The sequence below is a fragment of the Mercenaria mercenaria genome, chromosome 2, assembly GCF_021730395.1.
Source record: "Mercenaria mercenaria strain notata chromosome 2, MADL_Memer_1, whole genome shotgun sequence".
NCBI lineage: Eukaryota > Metazoa > Mollusca > Bivalvia > Venerida > Veneridae > Mercenaria > Mercenaria mercenaria.
In genome coordinates this window covers 66,714,956-66,733,611 of record NC_069362.1, presented here as the reverse complement: position 1 = coordinate 66,733,611, position 18,656 = coordinate 66,714,956, and the positions used below count along the sequence as shown (strand labels likewise).

Below are 18,656 nucleotides of genomic sequence, written 5' to 3'. Positions count from 1 at the left end.
GATTAACTGTCCATTATCAGCATACACTTATTAAATGGCTTGTCAGCTGCTTGTCAAAAATACTGCCCAAGGGCCAATAGTTCTGGATATTGAACTGCAAGCCATTCAATAAGGGTTTTATGACATGACATCAGAAATTAATTTTCGCACTCTTATTTCTATAGTTTTTACTATTTAGCCCCAGTAAACATGTGTTATTATAATATAGACCAGTAATATAGCACAAACTATGAACCAACAATTTGTTAAGAAAAAACACCGAGCTATGATACAAAAGTATATAGATTTATGAGATGCCAAAAAAAAGGTAATGATTTTTTTTATTAGATTCCAGCATGTTGGTAGAATTCCTGCATTTTGAGGATTTGACTCACATAACGTACAAGATTTATAATTTGGCACTTCCTACAGTTTTTTTCGGCGACGCCGTCTAAATTCGTTTTCGTTGCTTATGCCATGTGACTTCAGTTTGCAAATCAAACTACTTGATAACGCATTATAGATAATTCATCAAAATGGAAGATATATGCAACACTCTGTCTGATTGGACGGGAGTGTCAATTTCTTTCACTCTGTTGACTGTGCTACGCTGAGTGAAATGTAGACAAAGCGTTTATCCTAAACGACGCTGTTCACAGTTTTAAAGCTAACTTTGGCTCAGTATATTTAGCAAGAATATTGATATATCTCAAAATGATAAGTAAGTTTAATAAATAAGATAAAAACCTGTTCAAATACCAACATATATCAAATTAAAGAAAGAGCTGAATACGGTCTGCGTATCACATGAATAAGGTTGTGATAAGAGTCTTTTATGTAGAGAATTGCTTTTTAAAAGATTTTCCTTGTTACAATTGTCGTCTGTATATGAAAAGGTTTCTTGCTTTTGTGACTTATTCAGATTGCATATTCTATCGGACCAATCCACCCTTTGAGAATTCTAGGAGTGAACTCGCCTGCTGTCACGTGACCTAGCCTCAGAACAAAGAAAGCTTTCACGTGGACTAGAACTCGAAAATAAACTAATCAATAATCGATCTTTTCATTATATTCAAAAGTGTTGATTCCGGAAATCTTTTTGGAATATAAAACAGGAACACATTATTTATCAAACTGACGGAATATTTTTAGTGTCAAAGCATTTGATTTATGAAAATTTCGTCTTTTCTTGTACAGTACTATAAGCACTTGATGCTCGAATAATGGCGGCCCCTTACTAACTTTGTATTCTACGTTCGTTTGTGAATATGGATAACAATCGGATTTATAAAAGTCTTAGGATGCCGTCTGGAAATGAAACATATAGTTCGTTGGAACAACATAACTCGGCTGTAACTTCTCGGAATAATCAGTCTCAGACTGCCGAAGTTAGGGGTTTGGTCGGGGATTCTATCCACAATCAGATTCACATTGTTGGGGATTCCTGTGAGGACCCCACGGAGCACCCTTCACGAGAAACCAGTAATGGACTCGGCCAAACTGACGTTCATGTGCTTGCGCATGCGCCAGTAACTATAACTGGAGACAATTCTGGGTTTTCCCGTAACTACAATGACGTTCATGCAACTACGCATGCGCCATCAAGTATAAACATTCCTTTGAATGCTGGGATCGCCAAAGCGGCGGAAGTGCAGGGGAAAACAGTAATACGCACGCGCAAATGAGTGTAAATTCGCATTTGCAAATGCAAATGTTGCAAAATCAAAAAATCATGTTGGAGCAACAGTCAACGGTGGCAGGTTTGGTTAAGAAATTCGACGCTTTAGCCAAACAAATGGACAAACGCCGGCGCAGTGATCTTTTAAAACTGCCACGACAACCGAAACCTCCGACAATAACCGGAAGTGGGTATGAAGATGTTTCCGATTCGGATAGTTCGTACCCGTCCGATAATGACGCTTCGTTATTGGACTCGGACGATGATGGATCAGTGGAAGGCCACCAAGTGGGGAACAACGACTGTTCTTCTGAAAGTTTAAGACTTTTAGCGGAGATGAGTAGAGATTTCAAAAAGCCTGAGGAAACTGGGCCAAAAGTTGATCGTGTGTTAGCGGATACGGTAAACTTTGGTATAAGCCAGCCGGTAGACCGAAAGATAGCAACAAAACTTTGTGACAATCAAAAGAGACCAAGTAATTGTGAATTTCTACGGGTTCCAAAGGTGAACAAAGAACTGTGGGTGAGCTCAAGTCTCAGTAAAAACATTAAGGAGAGAGACAGGAAAATGCAAACAATACAACAATACATGACAGCAGGGTTGATACCTCTAGTAAACTTGATGGACAAGTTGTTAGAACGAAATGATTCGGATTCACTGGAGCTTGCTCGAGATTCTTTTCAGTTAATGGCCTACGCACATAGGGATATGACAAATCTCAGGAGACAGCAGATAAAACCAGGAATAAATGAGAAGTACCACCAGCTATGCAATGATTCTAAAGAGGTGACCGAAAATTTATTGGGAGACGGTTTGGATAAACAGCTGAAAAGTTTGGATGACATGAGGAAACTTGGTAGAGACATGACTAAGCCTCAATTTAAGCAAAGTCGGAAGAGAGATCATCAAGGTCAGTTCAAGTCAAAAAATGACGTCATCCGCCGAAGAGACAAGAGAGATCAACAAACACAACGATATTCACAAGATCCAAAGTCTTTTTTATCGAAAGGATACCGGCAGAAGCCGGTGCATCAAAACAAGTTCAAAAAACCCCGGAGGAAAATTACAACAACAACAAACAGGATTAAATCATGTAAGTCAAGTTTTTGATAAGTTAGAAAATAAAACCGGAAAATTTTAAGGCAGGCAAAGTGTCTGCTTTCTATGAATCATGGACAAATATAACTTGTGACAAGAAATTACTAAATACCGTTAAATATGGATATACTATTGAATTCGAAGAAACTCCTTCTGATTTAACAGCTGCTCCCTGTATAAAATTTAACACTCATGAACATCAAATTATTGCAATCGCTCTTGGACGAATTAAAATTGAAAAATATTATAGAGGAGACGAATCATGAGGTAGGAGAAAGTGATATCAAATATATTTATTCGGCCAAAAGCGGATGGTTCTTATAGGTTAATTTTAAATTTAAAACGCCTAAATGATTACGTGGATAAAGTACACTTTAAGATGGAAACATTAAAATCAGCATTGGCATTAGTGAAGCAGGATTGTTTCTTTGCCAAGATTGATTTAAAAGATGCGTATTACAGTGTAGGAATAAATCATGAAAGTAGGAAATATTTAAAATTTAGGTGGGATGGCAAGTTGTATCATTTTACCTGCCTCCCAAACGGACTTTCTTGTGCCCCAAGAGTTTTTACTAAACTTTTAAAGCCTTTATTTTCAACTTTAAGAAAAGTAGGGCACGCAAATGTAGCATATATTGACGACAGTTTACTATCAGGGGACACATTTGAAGATTGCAGTCAAAATGTTCATGAAACCTTGTCTTTAGTGGATTCATTAGGTCTCACAACTCACCCTAAAAAATCAATAATAGTACCTACACAAAATATAGAGTTTGTGGGTTTCTTGCTAAACTCGCAGAGGATGACTGTGACATTAAATGAAAGAAAATCCATGGATATTAAGCAACATTGTGAAAATTGTTAAAGAGAAAATAGTTACAATAAGAGAATTTTCTAAGTTGATTGGGAAAATGGTTGCAGCAGACCCAGGGGTACTGTATGGACCTTTGCATTATAAAGCTTTAGAGATTGAAAGAGACAGGGCTTTAAAATTGAATATAGGTAATTTTGACGCTTATATAAAAATAAGTGAACAGGGTGAAGAATGCTTGAAATGGTGGTTAGATAATATTGGTCATGTTTTCAAACCTATTTCACATGGGAATGTTGATAGAAAAATTGAAACGGACAGTTCTATGACTGGTTACGGAGGACATGATACGACATTTAACCGTGTTATAAGTGGACATTGGTCATCCGATGACAAAAAACAACATATAAATTATTTAGAACTGAAGGCAGCATTTTTATGCCTGCAATTTTTCTGCGGAGGTGTACAAAATGAACATGTGCAGTTGTACTTGGACAACACAGTTGCCATAAAATACCTCTCAAAAATGGGGGGTAGGAAAATGCAACTAAATGAGCTCACAAGAGAAATTTGGGAATGGTGCGAAAAGCGTAACATTTGGCTTTCTGCGTATCATATACCAGGAAAATTAAACACAACAGCAGACACACTCAGTAGAATGAGCAAAAAGCTAAATGATGACATGGAATGGTCATTACATGAAAGTGTGTTTAATTGTATACAGGAAAAAATGGGCACATGTAGTGTTGACCTATTTGCCTCTGCAGCAAACCACAAACTAGATCAATATGTGTCATATGTCCCGGAGGGCCATGAAATAGCGGTTAATGCATTCTCTTTATCTTGGTCCAAAGGTCTTAATTATATATTTCCACCTTTCAGTTTGCTGGGGAAAGTACTTCAAAAAGTAACGGAAGACCAGGCAGAGGCAATCTTGGTAGCCCCTATTTTCACAACACAGCCATGGTTTCCGCGTCTTCTTCAAATGATCTGCAGTCAGAGCTACATACTTCCAAGGATGGAGAATTTGTTAACATCACCAAGGAAGAAAAACCATCCTCTAGTGTCCATGAAAATGGGGGTTTTCAGGATATCCGGGAACATCTTATTCGTTCAGGACTACCCGAAGAGTCTGCAAAAATCATCATGGCGTCTTGGCGACGGTCAACGCAAGATCAGTATGGGTCACATATCAAAAAATGGTTGCGTTTTTGTGGTCAAGAACAAATTAATTCAATTAAACCATCTATGAATCAGGTAATTCTATTTTTGACAAAACTTCATACAGAGAAGTACAGTTACAGAACAATAAGTGCAGCAAAATCAGCAATATCAACTTATATAAGTCTTTTTCATGACATGGATATTGGAAGTGACAGAAAAATAAAACGCTTCATGAAAGGGATATTTGAAATTAACCCTGCATTGCCAAAATATAACGCCACATGGGATGTTAAACAAGTCTTAAACTGCATAAAAGGAATGCCAACCAATGATTTATCATTACGGTTGCTGAGTGTAAAATTAGTAGTTTTGTTGGCACTCACAACAGGACAACGGTGTCAAACTTTAGCTGCATTGGATATTGAGGATTTGCATATAGAACAAACATGTGTAAAATCAGAGTTACAAGTGTGCTTAAACAAACAAAACCAAATTCTCATTTAGCAGAGCAATTTATTGAAGAGTATTGTCATGATAGTGAATTATGTGTTGTTAGGGCATTAAGAATTTATTTGGAAAAAACTAAGACTCTAAGAAATTACATCAAAATTATTCATTACTCTGCAAAAGCCACATGGTGCAGTGACATCAAATACTATCGCAAGGTGGATAAAATTAGGCCTTAAACTAGCTGGAATAAACATTTCTACTTTTTCTGCACACAGTACAAGGGGTGCTTCTACTAGTGCAGTAGCATCAAAATCTATTCCAATTAATACAATTTTAAAAACAGCAGGTTGGAAAAGAGATTGTACATTCAGAACTTTTTATAAAAACAAATAAGTAATGATTCATCCTATAGCAAAGCAATTTTAAGTATAGTTGATGATTAATAAGACAATGCATACACATGTCATAGTTCATGTGCAAAATTATTGCATAAACTCAAGAGTACTAAGGTTGATATTATATAGATTAGATTAAAAATTGTTTTTTCTGGAGAAATTGTGTATAGTTATATGATTTTAATTGCATTTTATGACTAAATTGAAACAATTTATGAATTTTATTATGCATGGAACATAATTAATTTGTCATTTGTGTTTTATTGCTTTATATTAGCTTTAGTATGACTGAAATATTATTTCAAGATAAATCAAAGCTTTTTTGAAATGTATCAATTGTCACAATGACATTATGACAATACAGGATTTCATCAACTCATTTGTTTCTTTCTGATACAAATCCTTTAGTTAAAATACTATTTTTGGACATGGACTCTAAAAACTCCTAGAATTCTCAAAGGGTGGATTGGTCCGATAGAATTGATAAATTAAACGAGACTTACTGTAAGGTGAAGTTTGATTTCAATTCTGTCGGACCAATCCACTGAGAATTATAGGCCCTCCCTCTTTTTCGAAACCCACCCAAATTTCATTATTTCCATGTTCACAAAAATATAGTATAATACTCTGAAGTCTGAGGCTAGGTCACGTGACAGCAGGCGAGTTCACTCCTATAATTCTCAGTGGATTGGTCCGACAGAATTGAAATCAAACTTCACCTTACAGGTAAGTCTCGTTTAATTTATCAATTAAAATGAGTACCCCGGGGGTCACATGGTTTATATAGACTTATATAGGGAAAAATTTGAAAATATTCCTGTACAAAACCACAAGGCCTAGGGCTTTGATATTTGGTATGTAGTATTATCTAGTGGTCCTCTACCAAGATTACTCAAATTATCACCCTAGGGTTAAATATGGCCCCGCCCCGGGGGTCCCAAGTTTTACATAGACTTATATAGGAAAAAATTTTTAAAAATCTTCTTGTCTGAAACCACAACACTTAGGCCTTTGATATTTGGTTTTTAGCATTGTCTTATGGTCCTCAACCAAAATTGTTCAAATTGTACCCCTTGGATGAAAAGAGGCCCTGCCCTGGGGGTCCCAAGTTTTATATGGACTAATATAGGAAAAAGCTTTAAAAATCTTCTTGTCTGAAACCATACGACCTAGGCTTTTGATATTTGGTATGATGCATTGTCTAGTAGTCCTCTACCAAAATTGTTCAAATTATGCCCCTGGGGTTAAAAGAGGCCCCGCCCTGGGGTTACTTAGTTATTATGTGAGTTATATAGGAAAAATACTTAAAAGATCATCTGATCCTATCTTCAAGACTGTTTAATTATAATTACCTGATGACCCCAAGTAATATGATGTCACTTGACTGTGACCTTGACCTACTGATGTACTTTCTTGTTTTTTTGAAGATACAGCCTTGAAATTTTGATGACATATACAGTTTTACACAGTAAAACTGAATTTCTTTGACCATGTATGTGACCTACTGACATTCTTAATATTTTATCATCATTTTGGCATTTGAAACATGTAGCTCATATTATTCAGGTGAGCGATCCAGGGTCATCATGACCCTCTTGTTGAAGAAAATGTAGAGCTATTGCACTCGCCCTAGTGTCAGCGTCACCGTTGGTTTAAGCTTTTGATAAAGTCTTGATGTTACTTTCAGAGCTATTGATTTGAAACTTAAAATAGTTATTTACTATCACAGTCAACACAAGGAGAAACAATCCCCATAACTCTGATTTGAATTTTGACAGATTAATGCGTCTTTTTAACATAGAATTTTTCAGTTAAAGTTTTTGATAAAGTCAAATATCTCTGTTATTATCAAAGCTTTTGACTTGAAACTTGAAATAGTTCTTCACTATTACAGTCTACACCAGGAGCAATAATCCCCATAACTCTTGATTTTTGAATTTTGACAGATTTATGCCTGTTTTTATGCCCCCGAAGGGAGGCATATAGTTTTTGAACCGTCTGTCGGTCTGTCAGTCTGTCCACAATTTTCGTGTCCAGTCCATATCTTTGTCATTGATGGATGGATTTTCAAATAACTTGGCATTAATGTGTACCACAGTAAGACGACATGTCGCGCGCAAGACCCAGGTCCGTAGCTCAAAGGTCAAGGTCACACTTAGACATTAAAGGATAGTGCATTGATGGGCGTGTCCGGTCCATACCTTTGTCATCGATGGATGGATTTTCAAATAACTTGGCGTGAATGTGTACCACAGTAAGACGATGTGTCATGCGCAACACCCAGGTCCGTAGCTCAAAGGTCAGGGTCACACTTAGACGTTAAAGGATAGTGCATTGATGGGCTTGTCCGGTCCATATCTTTGTCATCGATGGATGGATTTTCAAATAACTTGGCATGAATGTGTACAACAGTAAGACGACGTGTCGCGTGCAAGACCCAGGTCCGTAGCTCAAAGGTCAAGGTCACACTTAGACGTTAAAAGATAGTGCATTGATGGGCATTTCCGGTCCATATCTTTGTCATCCATGGATGGATTTTCAAATAACTTGGCATGAATGTGTACCACAGTAAGACGACGTGTCGCACACAAGACCCAGAAATGCAGGAATTCTACCAACATGCTGGAATCTAATAAAAAAAATCATTACCTTTTTTTTGGCATCCCATAAATCTATATACTTTTGTATCATAGCTCGGTGTTTTTTCTTAACAAATTTGGTGCAGGTAATTCGTATACACTGAGTACAGGGTGCGGTAACTAAAAGTGTGCAGGTATTTAATACCCGCATGCTAGTTACCGCACTGTTGGATAGGGAGGTATGCCAGCATGTCTGGAAGAGTAGACAACGAAGTGTACTTTATTGATTTTCTGCTCTAGCATTGGTTTCTTTTACCTGGGCTTTACACATTTGTAAAGCAAGGATTTTAAGTACTCACTGAACTGCTGTATATGGCAATGTGGAACGCCTACAACTACCATATATGGATGGCTATGATATAAAACAGAAAGAACATTAAAACTCTCGCTCCCTCGTACAAATCGTTTACCCTCGAGTTTCAATGCTCTTTCTATTACATACCAGCCACTAGACCATTGATAAACACCTTTATTGGTACAAACCCAATGATCATAGACAAACTGTTTTATATCTTTAAGATTTTCAATTTGTTTTACTGTAAATTTAAAATATTTGTTATTAGCAAAAATGTATTACAAAACCCAATCAGCAGAATAAGCTGTAGAAAGGTTAGCTACTTATGGAGTTTGTAGCTTGTTAGCTTTAAGAACATGAAACCTATCCCCAATCTTGACTCTGATAAGCTGAATATTAACAAAAAAGTAGTATAAAAAATCCTAAATGTATGGTATTCGGATAAAGAGCATGAGCTGTCTAAGGACAGCAATGCTCCACTATTCAACAGCCTTGTCAAATGAATGAATATAAAAGTAAAAAAGGGCATAATTTTGTAAAAATGCAAAACCGGGATATGGAACCTGTACAGTCCATATCAGCTAATGACAAGTGTGTGACGTTTCAATTCATTCCCATTAGTGGGTACTGAGATACCAGTTTACATATAAGAACTTGATCAAAAATTTCTAAGTAAAAAAAAAGGGGCATAATTTTGTACAAAAGCAAAATAGAGTTATGGAACTTTGTGCAATATAAGTCATTTCATCACAGTGAGTAAGTGTGTGAAGTTTCAATCCACTCCCAAAAGTGGTTTGGAGACACCAGCTTATATACAAATTGGGACGATTTGATTTGGGATGAATTGGGACGATCGGTGCGACACAGACACCGATGAATGGTCGAGTCCAATAGCTCTACTTATTCTTTAAATAGTGAAGCTAAAAACCAGTTTTATTAAATTATTTTACAATATCTTTTATATCAGGACTTAAACTTATAGTAGCATTACTATTAGTGCAGTTATCAATGGCTGGCATCTTCCTAACAATTCTACCATATCATGTTGAAATTTTGTCCAAAAATACATGCATGTGGCCAAAACTGCCCTTAAGATGTGGTGATATGGTAGATTTATAAAACCAGTAGCCAGAATTAAAACTTTTGCCTTATGCTGTCATATCCCTAACAGATAATACTTTCTGAAACAAGCAAATTCATATCCCCCACCAAATGGGTTGTTTTGTGAATCATACAGCACTATATTTTGAAATATAAAACAATTAAAGGGCAATAACTTTGCAATTACTGAAGAGATCCTGACCAAATTTGTGTGTGCACCACCACCTTATAGGGATCTATATTGTATTAAGTTTCAAGAAAATCCAACAAAGGGTTTCTGTGTTGTAATTAAAGGACAATAACTCTGCAGTTACTGAAGAGAACCATATAGTGTATTAAATTTCATGAAGATCCATCAATGGATAACTTGTTATGTGGGAACTTATTGTGGACAGGCTGACTGGTGGGTTGCAGGGTGTTGTATGAGGTGTGCAGGGGTGGAGATGAGGCCAGATGAGCCCAGGCAAGAGGGTAAGGTTTGCTGGTACAATGAAGGGATGTTGATTTTTTTGCCAGCAAGGAGAGGGTCCAAAATTAGTCTCAATTTTTTAACTGCAAGGCAGACCGATTTCGCAGACTGACATTTACCGTATGTGGAGGAGAGATATTGATCGACCTATGCAAAAATTATCACAATATCGCAACTCGCGTTCAGTTAGTTGGACTATCCCATAATATGTCCCAAAAAGACAGGCTTTTGTTTACGGCCGTGGGTTTGACCCCTGTCGAACAAAAATTACTAACATTTGATTAAGTTCTTCACACATGGCTATAGTCCAACTAATTTGTCTCGACCTCAGGAAATATTGCGTTGTTTTTCTTATGGGCAATCGATTTTGATATTAAAACAATCCAAACGTCAAAACATTGTAGATTTACAAAAACTGTCATCAGTTACACACCTGGCTGGCATGCTGCAGAACCAGTGAAGCTGTCTGGCACTGGAGCCTCTTCTGTACCAGCTGAAAAGTATAGTCTCCTGAAGTAATCGCACTATGAAGTTCAGTAGTGACTATGAAGTAATAAACAAACTTCAGTTATACTCAATATTATATCATATCATTATCAGATCATATAAAGCCATAGGCCCCATCTAACGGTATCCTTATGGTATAGCATTATATAGTAAGAAAAGATTGTGTGCGTATAGGGCCGATTTTGCCCGGACAATAGTTTCGACATGCAGAGATCAATCATTTACATATTAGACGTAGGGGAGTTAGCTGGTGAATCCCAGTTGACAAAAACTAGTATTTTCTAGCAAATACCTTTAATCGGTAATGAATGCAGTGAGGTCCATAAAGGTACATTCTGTATTTGCAGCTCCCATCTTTATTTTTTGGCAAGCCCACTTGCGGCGAGCCCGGCATAGTCACTAAAATGATAGTTCGGTGTGTGTGTGTATGGCCGATTTTGCCCGGACAATAGTTTCGACATGCAGAGATCAATCATTTACATATTTCATAAATGTTTACCACAAAGAGATAGTGTCGCGCTCTAATTCCAGGTCCCTATCTGGAAAGTCAAGGTCGCTCTTAGATCGCCTTGATAGTCTAGTGGTAAAGCATCTGCTTCGAGTGCCGGAGGTCGTGGGTTCAATCCCCAGCCACGTCATATCAAGGACGTGAAAAATGGTACCAGTAGCTCCCTTGCTTGATGCTCAGGGAAACTGGCGTCTCTTCTGCCATACCCTCGTGGCGATAGATTTCATCAGGAATGAGGTGAACAGTTGTCACGGTGGCGATACCCTGGGTATGCAGGGGTGCAAAATGGCGGCGGAATCTCTCGATTCAGGTAACATTTTTCATTATTACTGTCTGAATACTTAACCAATTTTAACGAAATAAAGACGAGTGCCCGCTCATAAGAATACTACACCCTCGGCTATAAAGCTTGGGCTCCTGAATTTCGTAGTTTTTGTGAAAAATGCAACGGCGCATTCTTAAGGAAAAAATGCAACTGCTATGTAGGGGGGTATTTTTATGAAAAAGACTAAACCAGCTATCCCCCTGTGTTTCGAAAGACGGCTTGTAGGGCGGAACCGGGCTTGAAATGTTCCAAAGCTGTTGTAGAACTTTAGCAAGTGAAATCAACAGTTTTCGGCAATTCCGTGGGATTGAAAGGAAATGCTATGTGGGGGAGGTGTTTTCATTATGTTAAGTGGGGGAGCTTTTGACATGTGGGGGTGACTTAACTGGCTGCTAGGCTGCTAGAGGCACGCGGTGATATGATCATTTGATATATAAAGTATATATAATATGGATAGAAATTATCTCAGTAGAAAAAAAGCCTTTTCAAGAATTTTTCATTTTGAAGGTCGGTGTGAAGTAAACATATAAATGCCTTATTCTACGGACACATTTGGGTACATGTCTCTAGAACAGATTGTCAACTCCGTCCGCTCAGATTCGTACTTGTATTTTGATAAATCGGGGGCAATATCTTTGTTGGTCTCTCTCTCTCTCTCTCTCTCTCTCTCTCTCTCTTTCTGTGTGTGTGTCTCTGTCACGAAACATAAACATATCATATCAATAATTCATATCTTAATTGATGTCTTTGAAACTCACATACTTTACTCTTTGTCATATTACCTTTACATATCAATGTCATATTACCTTTACATTGATATACAGACATGTTACCATGACCTTCAAGATAACTTTTTCACGGTAAGACACTTGGCAATTTTCCTATTTATCAAATTAATGCTAATGAATGATTCATTTCTTTATATATATATATATATTTGAAACTCACACATGCTTCTTCCCGCTTAAAAATATGAACTCGGTATTCAAGATAACTTATTCGAGGCCAAACACTTTTACCATTACTTTTTCGTATCTTTGCCCATTACATTTGTAAATAAACATTTGACCTTGGTCTTCGTTTTGGCATATTTATACGTCAAGCACTTAGCTCTTTTTCCAGCTTCATATTTCAACGAGGGCAATGGCTTCTAAAACACATCTAGTTTTTCTTAGTTTTCTCATATACTTATAGTCAGTTAGCGTACTCCATGCCCCACCTACCAAATATTTTATTTTCTTGTGGCAGCAATGTTTCCTTATCTAATTTTCTGATTACGGTAACCGTTTTAAATTTGGCAAAAAATGAAAAAGAACGTGTTAGTGTATTTATTAATTACAACGTAAACAGAAATATATATAGTGAAAGTCAAACTCGTAGCATGATATTTCAAACCGAATTGTTGTATATTGTTCCGGACAGAAATTTCGCCTGTGTATGTGAAAAAGTTTGACCCATCAAAATATTGTTCGAACGCCGAATTATTTCCCGTGTACTAGCAGTAAATTTATACGGGCAAACACGGTTCTTGCAACTGAAAAAAAAAAGAAGTGAAAGGTTCTATTCAAAAATATTATGTTTTACGTGCAGTTTCTTTTAAAAATAAGGAGGAAGATAGTGATATCGAAAATGTTAAAAATCGTTATTTAGACAACTGCTTTACCACTTAGAACCATAGAATATTTTAAGTTTCAACTGTCATGCCTATACTTCAGTACAATACAACTTCTAATTCCACCTTTAATATTTTTTCTCAATTTCTTTGAAAGAGTTTTTATGAATGTAACCATCGCTGTTCCTACTTGTGGAGATGCAGCCGATCAACTGATATAAACCCCGTCGCAAAATTCGCAAAAAAATCCAACAGATATAATATACTTTTAGTAACACACGTCGGGGTTAGTCTTATTGAAACAGCATTTGTATTTCAAATTAAATTTTACTATTCTCACATGACATTTGCACCGGTGGTAAACGAGGTCGTGAAGCATTTTCTCCGTTAAATGAAGACAATCTTTGTCGTATAATACCGTGGGTAGTGACAAACTGCCCGATCGTTCAAAATCAAATTATTTTGCACGTAAAACTCGGGGTTGCATGGTTATAAAATGGTCAAATAATAAAGAATATAATTGAACGTCTTGTCAACAATGTTGTTATTTGATTATTAGCCAAATCGATCAAGTACTTATTAAGAACAAGTTATGGCCAAATTTAGTATAATAGATCCAGCCCCTTATGACACCTATAGCTTTATATCTAGGTGTCGTATGAAAATGCACTCCCCAAAGGCCATAGCAGTATTGTGATCAAGTTTCTAGCAGCCTAGCAGCCAGTTAAGTCACCCCCACATGTCAAAAGCTCCCCTACATAACTTTATGAAAACACCTCCCCCACATAGCATTTCCTTTCAATCCCACGGAATTGCCGAAAACTGGCGATTTCACTTGCTAAAGTTCTACAACAGCTTTGGAACATGTCAAGCCCGGTTCCGCCCTACAAGCCGTCTCTTGAAACACACGGGGATAGCTGGTTTAGTCATTTTCATAAAAATACCCCCCTACATAGCGGTTGCATTTTTTCCTTAAGAATGCGCCGTTGCACTTTTCACAAAAACTACGAAACTCAGGAGCCCAAGCTTTATAGCCGAGGGTGTAGTATTCTTATGAGCGGGCACTCGTCTTTATTTCGTTAAAATTGGTTAAGTATAAAGACAGTAATAATGAAAAATGTTACCCGAATCGAGAGATTCCGCCGCCATTTTGCACCCCTGCATACCCAGGGTATCGCCACCGTGGTTGTAGAACTTAGTTTACAATCGACCTAACATAATTTAGTATAAACTTTTCTTGGGGGTAAAAGACATGTCAAATCTTGTTTGGACAATAAATTCAGCCTTTTTTTTATTTGGTAAAAATGTTTGACTTAATGAAACGAAGTGTCATACGCAAACCCAGGACCCCTATCTTACAGATCGTCACACTTGGAGGTCAAAGGTCACTTTAGATATTGTCTGGGCCCTAACTTTGACATATATGGAACAGTTTTTGTTTTATCTGGCAGAAGTGTTTGTCTCAACATCTTGAACTCCAGCTGTAGTGACTGCTGTTGAGAATGCTACATCCTGAGAAACTTCCAGTTGCACTGGCCAAGGACTTCAGCTACATCCTGAGAAACTTCCAGCTGCTCTGGCCAAGTACCTCAGCTCATCCTGAGAAACTTCCAGCTGCTCAGACCAAGGACCTCAGCTACATCCTGAGAAACTTCCAGCTGCTCTGGCCAAGGACCTCAGCTAAATCCTGAGAAAACTAGAACCTCAGCTACATCATGAGAAACTTCCAAACTAGGACCTCAGCTACATCCTGAGAAAACTAGGACCTCAGCTACATCCTGAGAAACTTTCAGCTGCTCTGGCCAAGGACCTCAGCTACATCCTGAGAAACTACCAGTTGCTCTGGCCAAGGACCTCACCTACATCCTGAGAAACTTCCAGCTGCTCTGGCCATGGACCTCAGCTACATCCTGACAAACTTCTAGCTGCTCTGGCCAAGGACCTCAGCTACATCCTGAGAAACTCCCAGTTGCTCTGGCCAAGGACCTCAGCTACATCCTGAGAAACTTCCAGCTGCTCTGGCCAAGGACCTCAGCTACATCCTGAGAAACTCCCAGTTGCTCTGGCCAAGGACCTCAGCTCATCCTGAGAAACTTGCAGCTACTTAGACCAAGGACCTCAGCTACATCCTGAGAAACTTCCAGCTGCTCTGGCCAAGGACCTCAGCTACATCCTGAGAAACTCCCAGTTGCTCTGGCCAAGGACTCAGCTCATCCTGAGAAACTTGCAGCTACTTAGACCAAGGACCTCAGCTACATCCTGAGAAACTTCCAGCTGCTCTGGCCAAGGACCTCAGCTAAATCCTGAGAAAACTAGAACCTCAGCTACATCCTGAGAAACTTCCAAACTAGGACCTCAGCTACATCCTGAGAAAACTAGGACCTCAGCTACATCCTGAGAAACTTTCAGCTGCTCTGGCCAAGGACCTCAGCTACATCCTGAGAAACTACCAGTTGCTCTGGCCAAGGACCTCACCTACATCCTGAGAAACTTCCAGCTGCTCTGGCCATGGACCTCAGCTACATCCTGACAAACTTCTAGCTGCTCTGGCCAAGGACCTCAGCTACATCCTGAGAAACTCCCAGTTGCTCTGGCCAAGGACCTCAGCTACATCCTGAGAAACTTCCAGCTGCTCTGGCCAAGGACCTCAGCTACATCCTGAGAAACTTCCAGTTGCTCTGGCCAAGGACCTCAGCTCATCCTGAGAAACTTGCAGCTACTTAGACCAAGGACCTCAGCTACATCCTGAGAAACTTCCAGCTGCTCTGGCCAAGGACCTCAGCTAAATCCTGAGAAAACTAGAACCTCAGCTACATCCTGAGAAACTTCCAAACTAGGACCTCAGCTACATCCTGAGAAAACTAGGACCTCAGCTACATCCTGAGAAACTTTCAGCTGCTCTGGCCAAGGACCTCAGCTACATCCTGAGAAACTTCCAGCTGCTCTGGCCAAGGACCTCAGCTACATCCTGAGAAACTTCCAGTTGCTCTGGCCAAGGACCTCAGCTAAATCCTGAGAAACTTCCAGCTGCTCTGACCAAGGACCTCAGGCACATCCTGAGAAACTTCCATCTGCTCTGACAAAGGACATCAGCATCCTGAGAAACTTTCAGCTGCTCTGACCAAGAACCACAGCTACATCCTGAGAAACTTCCAGTTGCTCTGGCCAAGGACCTCAGCTAAATCCTGAGAAACTTCCAGCCGCTCTGGCCAAGGACCTCACCTACATCCTGAGAAACTTCCAGCTGCTCTGGCCAAGGACCTCAGCTACATCCTGAGAAACTTTCAGCTGCTCTGGCCAAGGACCTCAGCTACATCCTGAGAAACTTCCAGCTGCTCTGGCCAAGGACCTCAGCTACATCCTGAGAAACTTCCAGTTGCTCTGGCAAGGACCTCAGCTACATCCTGAGAAACTTCCAGGACCACAGCTACATCCTGAGAAACTTCCAGCTGCTCTGGCCAAGGACCTCAGCTACATCCTGAGAAACTTCCAGCTGCTCAGACCAAGGACCTCAGCTACATCCTGAGAAACTAGAACCTCAGCTACATCCTGAGAAATTTCCAGCTGCTTTGGCCAGGGACCTCAGCTACATCCTGAGAAACTTCCAGCCGCTCTGGCCAAGGACCTCAGCTACATCCTGAGAAACTAGAACCTCAGCTACATCCTGAGAAATTTCCAGCTGCTTTGGCCAAGGACCTCAGCTACATCCTGAGAAACTTCCAGCAGCTCTGGCCAAGGACCTCAGCTACATCCTGAGAAACTAGAACCTCAGCTACAACTAGAGAAATTTCCAGCTGCTCAGACCAAGGACCTCAGCTACATCCTGAGAAACTAGAACCTCAGCTACATCCTGAGAAACTTCCAGCTGCTCAGACCAAGGACCTCAGCTACATCCTGAGAAACTTCCATCTGCTCTGACAAAGGACATCAGCTACATCCTGAGAAACTAGAACCTCAGCTACATCCTGAAAAATTTCCAGCTGCTCAGACCAAGGACCTCAGCTACATCCTGAGAAACTTCCAGCTGCTCTGGCCAAGGACCTCAGCTACATCCTGAGAAACTTCCAGCTGCTCTGGACAAGGACCACAGCTTCATCCTGAGAAACTTCCAGCTGCTCTGACCTAAGGACCTCAGCTACATCCTGAGAAACTTCCAGCTGCTCTGGACAAGGACCACAGCTACATCCTGAGAAACTTTCAGCTGCTCTGACCAAGGACATCAACAAAAAACTAGATCTGCCAGGTAGGTTTTAGTATGATTAGAAATGAATCATTTGACCGTGTATGTTCACTTTACAATTCAAAAAAACACAAGTAAGTGGAAGATGTCTGCAACTGATCTCAGTGATAACTTCTGAAGGGACTTGACTGCAAAGTTTGAAGTTCAGGGTATGTCAATCCGTGCCATTCCTAGTTGAAGCTTTAAAGAGACGTATGCTTGATGAAAGGTGACTGCTTGTTATTGTCAATATTTTTATATTATAAAGTAGGGGTGGCGGGGAGGTGAGGAGAAAACATGAAAATTTTGAGTAAGTCGAATGATGCTATGATACCATTTTATTAGCTTTAATGTGTTTTCAGCACAAATTTTCCTATCATATATGTGAATTTAGAAAAATTCTATGAAAGGAAAAAAACTATAGGAATTCTCTTTAAAAGTATATTATTATAGAGTCAATAAACAAGAGCACTGCCTTGCGGGTGCAGACGCTCGTCTGATTTTTTTGTCCCAGTATAATAGAAGTATTGTCCTACCTGTGTGTATTTTAGATATAAGTCCAAAAGGGGCCATAATTCTTGCAAAAAGCAGGATGGAGTTATATTAATTGCTGTACAGAGACAGCCATTGATGGTGAACAAGTGTTGCAAGTTTTAAAGCAATAGCTTTGACAACTAGAGATGCTTTTGAGAAAAGCGCATGTCTCCCACAACTGCCCCTATGAAACATGTCTAGTTTCTCTAGATGGTTTAGACGAGTGGATCCAATTAGACGGTCTGGGCGAGTGGATCCAATCAGTAATTCAAGGGCCATAAATCAAAAGTGCCTAGGCTAGTTATCAAACTTGGCTAAGGTCCCTTACAGAAGAAAAAGGCCTGCTGCGTACTTTTGCTGTGTACATACAGTGTATATGATGCGTACATGATGTGTACTAAAATCAAGGGCTTTAAATAGTACGCAGGATATACACCGCACATACACCGATAGTACGTTTGTAGTACGCTTTTGACATGCAAATGAGCTCTGCCGCGTACTACTTGCTGGGTACATGCTGTGGACTACATAGTACACAGGATGTACGCTGGAGGAATTTAGTATGCGAGAAATAGTACACAGCACGTACGCGGCACATACACTTTTCACATGCAAATGAGCCTGCGGTGTACTACCCCTGCGGTGTACATGCTGTGTACTCTTGCGGCGTACATGCTGCGTACTCCTGCGGCGTACATGTGGTGTACTCCTGGCCAGAGTCCTGCGGCGTACATGCTGTGTACTCCTGCTGCATACATGCTGTGTACTCTTGTGGCGAAACTGCTGTGATAATGTAAATTCCTTACCCCACCAACTTTCGTATGCAAATGCTGATCATTTGGACAGATACAGAAAAATAAGTGACATGCATC

General features: G+C 39.4%; 1 protein-coding gene across 1 annotated transcript; it reads left to right on the top strand.

The window, feature by feature from the left end:
- The first annotated feature begins 1,620 nt into the window (after positions 1-1,620).
- Positions 1,621-4,587, top strand: LOC128555199 (uncharacterized). Its single transcript, XM_053536821.1, has 2 exons — positions 1,621-2,750; positions 4,449-4,587. The coding sequence occupies exons 1-2, from the start codon at positions 1,661-1,663 to the stop codon at positions 4,475-4,477; spliced, it is 1,119 nt and encodes a 372-aa protein (XP_053392796.1). The 5' UTR covers positions 1,621-1,660; the 3' UTR covers positions 4,478-4,587.
- Positions 4,588-18,656: the final 14,069 nt, after the last annotated feature.